Here is an 11,250-nt window from a genome sequence, read left to right on the forward strand (position 1 = left end):
GATGGATGGATGGATAGATAGATAGACGGATGGATAGATGATAGATAGACGGATAGATGGATAGATGGATAGATGGATAGATAGATGGATGGATAGATGGATAGATGGATAGATAGATAGATGATAGATAGATAGATAGATAGATAGATAGATAGATAGATAGATGGATAGATGGATAGATGGATAGATAGATGGATAGATAGATAGATAGATAGATGATAGATAGATAGATAGATAGATAGATAGATAGATAGATAGATAGATAGATAGATAGATGATAGATAGATAGATAGATAGATAGATAGATAGATAGATAGATAGATAGATAGATAGATAGATAGTGCATTGATCATGTTTAATAAAATAGAAGCATCATATTATTATAAAGAATAAAAAAGGCCATTTAAAAATTACTTTTATTAGAAATTTAGAGAAATTACAGTTAGAAGGACAGCACCCTGTTCATTAAAATATTCTTTAAAATATATACAAATTCTAAATGCTATACAAATATCTCTATATTTACAATGCATCATTTTCACCTCAAAATGTGTTTGCTTTTTAATCCACTCACAGCACAACAGAGAATAGCACACTAAAGAAGAAAACAAAGACACAAACAAAAGGGAATCATGTCAATCTCACTGAATGCTAATATTCTCGCACCTCATAGTTTCAAACTAGCTCTTACTTTGACACAGAGATGTCAGTTTGATTGACAGGACAAATGACCAACGGGCTTGAGTTGCTTCCGTCTTTGTTGGGATGAGGATTGAAGTACGGACGGATGGCTCCGTTAAAGCTGCACCGAGTGAATGAGTAAATATGTGAAAGAGCCTTCATATCATAGAAGGACACCAGAGCCTCCTCGCAGTCCACAAACACTCCCAGCTTCTGAGGTTTGGTCTCCAGATGGAGCTGGACTGGAGGGTCTTCAAAAGCTCCGTACATGTTTTGAGCGCAGAGCATGATGGCCCAGTAACCCTCGCTGGGTTTGTAGGACACTTTGCCCTTCCGGTTTGCTCCGTCCCTCATCACCCCCAGCTCCCAGCCCACCTTATTCCCCACCTCCACCACCCAGAAAGCTCTTCCCGAAGTGATGCAAGGATTTCCCAGGACACCTCCGACCAGGTCGAACTGTTGCGGGCCGCCCGGGATGTCGTGACTCACTCCACTGTCGCGCACCTTTTTACCGTCTGCGGACACCTCTAAGTGCGGATGCGCCGTTTCTGCGTCCAGAGCCACGTTTACTGTGCAAAGACCAGATTCTCAGTTACTGCATGTTTGAGATTCTGCAAAGAATGGGATTTGTAAACATTCAACGTGAAGAAGTAGCTCAGAAAGTGTTCCTGCACATACCTGAGAAGCTGTGAATCCTTCTAATGTCTGTAAAAAAGAAAAGATATAGTGAACAAATGTACAAGTGTGAGACTGTCTGGACCATAATACATATCTTTGATATACACCTTGATACTGTTCAATAACCACATGCATAAATAATGATACTTCAATGATACTGTAAAGTAGACTGCATTGAATTATACAACAGATACCATCATATCCACATCTCCTCTTCAAAACAAGATCTCAGGTGTCATTCATGCCTGTGCACCTAATTAAGTGCACTTAATTGTTTTGAATGTGCACTTTAAACCTCAAAAGTATATTTTAAAACTGTACTTGCAGATAATATAATATTAATAGAATAAAAGGCTACTTAAGTGACTTAAAAAGAGACACTTTCATGACTTTCTTAACACTTAAGTACACTTTTAAAAAGTGCCAGTTGTAATATAAAATTAAATGTTTTAATTTAAAGTACATTTTGTATCATGTTTTAATACTCTTTTGTTGTGCTGCGCTTATTAATGTGTTGACTAAGACACAAAAAGCATAATATAATATTAATAGAACAAAAGGCTACTTAAATGACTTAAAAAGATACATTTTCATGACCGCTTCTTAACACTGACGTACACTTTTAAACAGTGACCTTTGTAATAATGTCACATTAAAAGTTTTACTTTAAAATACCTTTTGAAGTTTAAAAATAAATTGCATTGAAGTATATTTTAGTTTATCATAAATGCTTCAGTGCATTCAGCAGTACTTCAACCATATTTCAAAGACAATACATGTAATTATGAAATTACATATGAGGATGTACTTAAGTCCTACTTAAGTGGGTCAAAAACACTATAAGTTCAACAAAATCTAATTTAATATAAATTTTAACTGCAATACATTTTCATTTAATTGCATTTAACATGCAGTTAAGTGTCTGAAAACATTAAATTAAGTTCACACTTAAGTATGTTCCTTTAAAGTATATTATTTCCATAATAAGTACTCTCTCTAAAAGTATGCTGAAGTGTAGCCTACTTCTTTTTCATAATGGCAAACAAACAGTGTAGTACGAGTTCAAATAAGCCTATCCAAATGCTATTTATGAGCAATTGCGTCACGACTCTCAGATATAATCACTCACCAACAGTGCAGAGTTTAGCCAGATGCGTCTTAATCTCATCCATTAACTCTGTCTTTGTGTTTCTCATTGTGCCAAAGTTTAACTCGGTGTCAATGGAAAGCGTCCAGTCATCTGTGAACTCAGCTGGCACGGTCGGGTAGGACTGAGAAAGTGCAAAATACACATCAAACATTTAGTAAATATACTATAATTTTTACTTCTTACATTGTTAGTCAAGTTTGACTAACCTGGATGAAGAGGATGTCGTCTTCCTCATTTTTGGTGCAATTCAAAAATTCGATGGCCTCCTTGTACTTGAGAATGTCTTTTCGTATTTGTTGCGTCTTTTCATCCATCTCTTTCTCCAAACACCTCCTCCCGTCCTCCAGAGGAGCGAGCAGCACCTCCTCTGCTTTCCCCAGCACCTCCATCAGTGCAGCAAACACCTCCTGTATCTCCTGCTGCTCTTTCTCTAGCAGAGCCTGTGAGGAGTGGACGCATGTTGGACACAAATTAAATGCTTATTCTTGGTCTGGCAAACTCTAATCTGATTGGCTTGCTTTACATCATTTCTTTGAGTCTGGGTCAGTGTTGTTATTAAATCTAAATCTGAAGCAACGATTATTTTTGATAAATTAGATAAAGCCAAAATAAAATAAAACATAATATGAAAAATATAATCATAATCCTAATTTTATATATAATACATTTAAATGCTAAAATTCATAAATGTGAAATTGAAATAAAAAAATAATTAGAGCTATTTAAAAATAAAATAAAAAAATAATACAAAGGAAAATAAAAGCACAATAAAATAAAAAACTTCTAAATTAAAATTAAAACTGAAAAATAGGCTACATATAAATGTATAAATACTGAAATAATCACTAGTACTAATTACTCCAAAATTATATTGTGTTCTTATATATATATATATAATTAACAACAACAACAAAAAAATACATGATGCATTTAAAAATGTTAAATAAAATGCAAACAGTAAATTACAAAGAAATAGCAAGTAACACATTTAATTAAACATGACATATTGACAGTAGAACGACTAAAATAGTATATTCTTGTAAAACATATTTGGACAGCCCAACATATTTGCATAATCTTTGCGTATTCTTCTTCACAAGCACCTGCTGATGTATAGATCTCTCAAAGACTAAAACGTCCTTTGTTCCCTACCCTGCTGATTACATAAATGTGTCATGTGTCATGCTGTGTTTGCCTCTTGTCTTTATCCTGTGTTGTTTGCTGAACGAGACGGGGTTTGCATTGTAAATCAGCTCTTTGTCATTTCCTTATCTTTTGTGGAAGACTAGATTTTTGTTATCACTTTATATTTATCCATTTGCCAAACTGCTTGTCTAATTTAGTGTCTCCATTTCACCTGTGCATGTCTTTGGATTGTGGAGGAAACCCAACTGAAAACACAGAACAGCCTCCTGGTTCAAAATAATATGGGAAATAATATGCATTATAATTTTAATACTTATTTGCATATGTTGTACTGTACATACCTGGTATTTTGCAGCTGATTCCTTAAGCTTCTCAAGTTTGTCTTCCCTCTGATTGATCATCCTTTTCATGACTTCAATAGAGTTTTGCTGCACGGCCTGTACAAACACACACCAAGCTTTCTGAGTACTTTGAATTCATACAAAATCAGTCAATTCATATAAAATCTGTGTCAGAAATTAACCAGGCAGAAACTGCATCAAACGAAAATTAAAAAAAAATGGACCAGGAAATTAAAGAAGTTTACAGAAGAGTGTGATATTGATTGTTTAGTCAAATTCAACTATGAAACATGGTCCCAATTTTCTTTATCTGAAATGTTTACGTAAATTAAATCAGGGAAATGGTGTTCCTGTAGCTTAGTTAGCATGAGCATGTGTGGGTTAAAGGGAATGCATGAACTGATGGAATTTATACCGTTAATCAGTGTTATTATAGTATTATGTTTATAGCATTATAGTTTTTGTCAACAAAAAAAAAGTACAATTACATTGTTTTCTCTTTTTTGGGATTATTTTACGCTTTGTATAAAAGCATCTGACTAATTTAAATGCATTGATGTTTTTTCACACTTAATTGAATTGAATTGAGATCATCATTGTCTGATGATCTGCATTGAATGTGGTGAAGATTGGACAAACACTCTAGAAGGAGTATGCAAAATGGCAAATATGTCTTTGTTCTTTTTGGGAAACATCAGCTCAGGTGAGAAGACTGATCTGTGTTGTTTCCCGACAGCTGTATGTTCTCACCTGTCTCCTCTCTCTCTCTGACTCTACAGGTACCACGTCTCCACCCGTCTTTACACACAAGGCGCAGATGCAGCGCTCGTCACGTCTGCAGTAGAGCTCCAGAGGTCTGCCGTGCGTTTTGCATGCTCTCTGATCCAGCTTCTCCACAGGACTCACCAGCTTATGGCCCTTGAATCTCGCCATAGACTGGTGAGGCTTCAGGTGCTCATCGCAGAAGGAGAGCAGACAGATCAGGCAGGACTTCACGGCTTTAAACGTGAGGTGTTCGTCACAGACGTCGCACGGAATCGCGTCTCTTTCTCCACAGAAGAGGTCTAGGTTGGGTAGCTGAGTCTGGTGAAACTCTCGCAGCAGGGCTTCCATGACTTCGTTGATGGAGGGTTTGGTGGTCACAGGCTCCTGGCAGAGAGGGCACTGCGGCTCAGATATGCTGATGTGCTTGTCCAGACAGCCCTTGCAGAAGGTGTGTCCACAGGTAGTTGAGACCGGCTCTGTCAGCAGGGTCTTGCAGATGGGGCAGTGAAGGTGGCGAGAGATGACCACGGGTGTAGTCATTGTGGTTGTGTCGGATAGTAAACTTGAGAGTTGACCAAAGAGCTGCAACAACATCAACAACAATAACTACAGCTGAAAAAGTAATTTTGGGCCCAAGCACAAAAGAGGCAAAGTGAGGAGCTAAACAAGTGTGGTAGAGAGCATCAGAACATGGTCGTGATTTGATATATCAAGTTTCAGTGCAACAGGCAGAAGTATTACCAAGATATTGCATAAAACACTGTGCAGCTCCACTATAGCAAATTTGACTATGAGTTACATTTTGTAAGTAATGAGTCACATAAAACAGTTTGAGTTATTAAAAAGTTTTTGATATCTTTTTTTTTTCTAGCATGGCCTGATGATGTTCTGTATTGAATGTGGTGAAGATTGGACAAACACTCTAGAAGGAGTATGTTTTTTTTTTTTTTAACTGATGCAAAATGGCAAACAGCAAAATGTACGACTTTTGAAAAATGTATACTGCTGGATTCTGTAGGATCCAATGAAGTGAGATTTATTGGACAAATAGATTTATTGGTCGTAGGACAAAATTCACAAAACCATTCACGAAGCATTACTTTCGACTACTAGGTGGCACTAACTCAAAACTTCATAGGTACCTTTGGGGTATGGTGCAAAATGACATTACGTTTTGTATCAGTGTGTCAAAGTATTCATTAAATATAGTATTTTATGACAAAATTCAAAATGGCCGACATCCAAGAATAGCTTTTAATAGCTTATTGCAACATTTTGATTTGGTGTTGTATTGCTAGGTTGCTGCTTTGGTGTTGCTAAGCAGTTGTGATCTTTGTAGCTGTTATGGCATTTCTAGGGCATTGAGGGTGGTTGCTAACAAGCCAGCAGTGTTGGGGTTTACAAGTAATGTGAGTTACGTAATCAGATTACTTTTTTTCAAATAACTACTAAAGTAACTCATTATTTTTTAATTTACAAGAAAATATCAATATCAGGTTCTAATATTCAAAACGTAACACCAGTTACTTTGCTTTCCCATTTATTGACTGATAGCTCTCCTGTTCCCACGTTGAGAGAAATCAAGAGTAAATTGTATGCGCTGTGTGAACATGATTCTTCCTGTAGTTTTAGATTAAGTCAACATGCATTTACTCATCGTACTTGCACAAAAACTGATTCAGTATTCCTCAAAATGAATAAAAACAGTGAAAAGCAAACTCAGAATATGACGCAAACCTGAAATAATTAAATATGTTAATACCACAGATATCCTACATTATATGTATTTAATCCCATTTTACTAACCAATGTCTTTGCTGCTGACCTTTGATGATCCAATTCATCAATACTAATAAGTGAAAATGACTTTAAATAAACATAGATTTGTATTTATTTTTTAATTTTTTTTTGCTGAAGAGTGATGACCTTTCTTCTATTGCATCATATTCTTTATGCAATCCAGAGTGGTAACACAGCAGAAAGGTTACATCTCTTTCAGCCTGAGGGAATTAAAGGGCTTTTACCCTTTAATAAAACTTTTTACATTAAAAACAAACAAACAAGCCCAGCCCAGATGAGTAAAATTAATGCAAAAGTAATGTAACATTACCTCTGATAAAAGGTAACTAAGTAACACAATAAGTTATTTTTTAGGGAGTAATGCAGCATTGTAATGCATTACTTTTAAAAGTAACTTTCCCCAACACTGTGTCAGAATGAAAAGAGTCCACCCCCAAATCTCTATGATATTCTGGTCTCTAGATCCGGTCTTTCAAGTGGTTTATGTGGGTTATTGTCTGCCAGGTAGGGAACATAATATTTATGTGCACTTGTTTAAAATAAAAAAAAGGAATGCAGAGGTTTCTTTTAGAGCTTCTTGTTCTGTACATGGCAACTTACCGCAGCACCCATAGCATGAGAGGCTGAAAAAACAGCAAGACGAATCATAAAGATGCGTCTCAAAGACATTTGAAGCATATAAACACAACCAGTACTTAACCCTTAAAACTCTGGTGCCATTAATGCTGCATATTGACAATCAAATGAAACACAATATCATGTCAGAATAAGATTTCATTTTCATGTTGAGGACTTGGAGTGTTGTTTTCTCTGCCCAGGAATAACCTGAGAGATGAATAATGGTTTCTTTATTTTCTGGCTTTGAATCAAATTGTAAAACGATTTTGCAATAATCGGATCTTTATTGCCCTCGTATTATCCAACAATCTTATCTTGCAATTTGCTTGTGTGATTGATTAGAAAAGTACAAACATGATTGGACAAATCATTCCCAGGTAACATAATGAAGTTCGATACTTTTTAATAAAAACAATAGAATGAGCAATAGTAAGAGTGACCCTTGCCTTTGCAAACACAACTAATGATCAGGAGAGATAAGCAGAAATCAGACTTACCTTGACGGAGGTGTCAGTTCTGGATTCTTCTCTTCAGTCTTTAAATTCTGCTTCTCTCTCCTCCTATTTATGTACAGTAGAGTTTCGTTTTCTTCACAATCTCTCTCCAGTATTAATTAACTTTCATTCCCCGAAAAAGAAACCCCACCCAGAAGTTACACCACTCCAGTTTCACATACATTTGCATCATTTGCTCAGGGTGTGTGCATCAGAGACACACAAGCATTTAGTACATCAACAGCACCACATAACCAGCATCTATCAATGACATTCTCTCTCTCTTTACATCCTTTACCTATTACTGTATTTAATTGTCAGTTGACTAAGCATTTGTCTCATAGACACAACTTGTATTATGCTTTTTTTGTTATAGTATAACCTGACACTCCAAGTCCTCATCCACTTTTATTAAATGGAAAAGAGCAGCCTGGATATTCTTCAGCATTTCTTCCTTTGCTTTGAACAGAATCATACAGGTTTGGAAAAGCTGTGATGTCAAACTAGACATGTTGCAAGTTTTTTTGCAATCGACGTAAAAGCAGCCTTCCAGAACATTGTGCCTTAACAATTGAAATGCATGAAGTGAAAGTGAAACCAAATGAGCATTTCACCATGAAAAGAAAGCTTCTGGGGAAATAAAACTAATATGCAGAATGTGAAAATGAGTGAGAGATGAAAATACATTTGTGACCCTGGACCACAAAACCAGTCATAAGGGTCTTTAGATTTAGATTTAGAATTTTTAGATTTATACATAATCCGAAAGCTGAATAATAAGCTTTCCATTGATGTATGGTTTGTTAGGATCGGACAATATTTGGCTGAGATGCAACTATTTGAAAATCTGGAATCTGAGGGTGCAAAAAAATCTAAATATTGAGAAAATCATCTTTAAAGTTGTTCAAATGAAGTTCTTAGCAATGCATAGTACTAATCAAACATTAAGTTTTAATATATTTATGGTAGGAAACTTCCAAAATATCTTCATGGAACATGATCTTTACTTAATATCCTAATGATTTTTAGCATAAAAGAAAAATGTATAATTGTGACCCATACAATGTATTGTTGGTTATTGCTACAAATATCCCCCAGCAACTTAACACTGCTTTTGTGCTGCAGGGTCACATATGGCAAAGTAATGCTGATGTAATTGTTTTTTTTTATTTTTTTATTTTATTGACACTAATAAGTAAAACTGAAAAGGCAATATCCAATAGCACTGATGATGTTTTACAAATAGACTTTACAAATAGTAATTTAGAAATGGATCTAAGGGGTCTAAGCAAGCTTTTTTGAAGCAGTTGGACAACTGGACGCTTACTATGAGCCAGAGCAATGCCTTCAGTCATACTATACTGGTTATAAAAGATAGGACAACATGGGAATAATCATATCCATCACCTTGTTGAAGAGGTGTTGAGCGAGCCCATCTTTAGGGGAAGAGGCAGTTTTCTGAGATTAGATCTAGCTGCCTTGATCGTTCTTTTTATTAAATGCTTTTACAAAGCAAGAAGAAGTGCTAGCGAAAGAGAAAATAAACAAATACAAGTGAATCAACAAATGTATTTAATTTAGATAGATAGACAGATAGATAGATCTAATAGAATTTAAATTTAAAGTTTAATATTAATTGTCAAAATATAATTGCATATGTGTAACGCATTAAGTATATAATATAAATAAAAACATAATTCAAATAACTATAATAGATAATTAGCAGACAGATATGTCACTTTCCTTACAGCTGATTAGTTCAGGTTTGATTTGTGATCTCTTACCAAGAATAAAACCTGCATTTGAGCAAACCAAACTGAACTTATCTAGCCCCCGCAGGTGTAGACTCAATATTTTTTAAGTATACATTTGTTTCAATTGACCACAAACATATATGTGCTACAGTATTTACAGTAGCCTTCATCTGTTGAGGCCCTGAGAGAGATTATCAACCGATTATAATCATATTAGAAAGGTCTTATCCTTCTTATATACAAACATTTCAATAAATATAATGAGTCTTTCTTACAACTTAATATCAAATGACACTAACATTGATATCAAAGTAAAAAAAATAATATATATATATATATATATATATATATACACAAACACACACATCAAATTATGTGGGAAAATCATCAAAGTTTAAGATACACATAGCTCAAGAAAAAAAATGAATAAATAAATAAATAAAAGCAGTCCTTGAATAAGCCTGAATTCTGCTCTGTTAGGTTAGCCTCTGTCTCTATCTGGTGGTAATAAATACGATGATCAAATGGAAAAATAACTCCAAACTGCCCTGAAACTGTGCAGCCAAATCCTGATTTTAAGATCTGGCTGTCCACACTTTAGTCACATTGTGTATCTTCTACGCAAATATCATATCATTTGTAAATGTCAGCATGATGCCTATGACAACTGAAAGTAGCTATCAGTGCGGAAGAGAGGATGGAAAACCTTTGCACATGTCCAGTCCAGTGATTGGGAAACAAAGGACATGAGAAACAAAATAAACAAATGACATGTCTGTTGGATCTCAAGCCACATAGAGACGCGTGTTTGTAAAATCAGATGACATGCCTTTTTGCCTACTGACTACAAACACAACATACCTGATCAGCAGATATTTCCAAGAATAGCCTTTTTTTTGCAGACTGTATGAAAAAAAGCAATTTTTGAATGATGTCCCACAGGAGTTTTCAAATATATATTAGAATCGAATTGTAGATAAAGGTGAACATTAGATGAGGAACATTGGTGTTTGCTTTATTAGCTGCAATGGAGCTTGACTAGTTGCGGTTTTTCAGTTACATGTATATTCAGTTTGGGTTTATTCACCGGCTGATTTAGCGGTGGTATGCTTAGAAAAACTTGTATTTTAAATCGTATTTTGTAAAAACCATTGAGCTTGTCCTGAAGCTCTTTTATTGTTAATTCCTTCACTTGGCCTTTTTCATCCTGTCCATACTAGCCTTTCCCTGTGTACTGATTGTTCTTTAGACAGCAGGTGGCTCTCCAGTAGTACTTTGTCACTGTGACTCTCGGCTTTTGTGTCAGGAACTACACCAGTCACTGCCTCATCACAGGATTTGAGATCTTCTATTACAGCTTCCTCATGTCTCAGCCAAACCTTCTGATTGAAATCTGAATTCTGCCGAGCTGCGTTGGTCAGTGTGGATGTGGCCAGCATTGACAGATGATTGTTGGTGTGAAGCACGGGATAGAGGTGACCTTTGTTATAGCCAGAGTTATACAGAAGAAAGTGACAGAAGAAAAACAAGCCGTCTCATGGTGAATCTCTGAAATCCTGAGTCTGCAGAAAGGAGGTTAACGCTCTCCTTTACATAGTCGAAGGGGAGGGATGGGAATCACATGATTGTAAGTTACCTCGGTGATTATATTCTGTGCAAATTTGTCATAAGTTTGAAAATATTAAAATTTCACATATTTTCCTGAAATTCAAATATTTAAGAAACACAACCCAAACCTTTCCTTGCACACGCACACACACACACACACACACACACACACACACACACACACACACACGCACGCGCACACGCACACACGCACG

At 35.7% G+C, this 11,250-nt stretch overlaps 1 protein-coding gene across 4 annotated transcripts; it reads right to left on the reverse strand.

Moving 5' to 3' along the window:
* Positions 1 to 286: 286 nt before the first annotated feature.
* On the reverse strand, positions 287 to 10,359 carry LOC107569328 (E3 ubiquitin-protein ligase TRIM21-like). 4 transcript variants are annotated; one of them, XM_016255400.1, is made up of 8 exons: positions 7,677 to 7,842; positions 7,162 to 7,184; positions 4,747 to 5,343; positions 3,997 to 4,092; positions 2,716 to 2,949; positions 2,489 to 2,630; positions 1,360 to 1,386; positions 287 to 1,250 (listed from the first exon to the last, which is right to left on the reverse strand). In XM_016255400.1, exons 2-8 carry the CDS (start codon positions 7,171 to 7,173, stop codon positions 688 to 690), a joined length of 1,671 nt encoding a protein of 556 aa, XP_016110886.1. In that variant the 5' UTR covers positions 7,174 to 7,184; positions 7,677 to 7,842; the 3' UTR covers positions 287 to 687. The 4 variants fall into 4 exon arrangements, with proteins under 4 accessions (XP_016110886.1, XP_016110884.1, XP_016110887.1 ...); XM_016255398.1 differs by lacking the exons at positions 7,162 to 7,184; positions 7,677 to 7,842 and adding an exon at positions 10,134 to 10,359; XM_016255401.1 differs by lacking the exon at positions 7,162 to 7,184.
* Between the last annotated feature and the right edge of the window lie 891 nt (positions 10,360 to 11,250).

Source organism: Sinocyclocheilus grahami, unplaced genomic scaffold (genome assembly GCF_001515645.1).
Source record: "Sinocyclocheilus grahami isolate Dianchi unplaced genomic scaffold, SAMN03320097.WGS_v1.1 scaffold1334.1, whole genome shotgun sequence".
Lineage (NCBI taxonomy): Eukaryota > Metazoa > Chordata > Actinopteri > Cypriniformes > Cyprinidae > Sinocyclocheilus > Sinocyclocheilus grahami.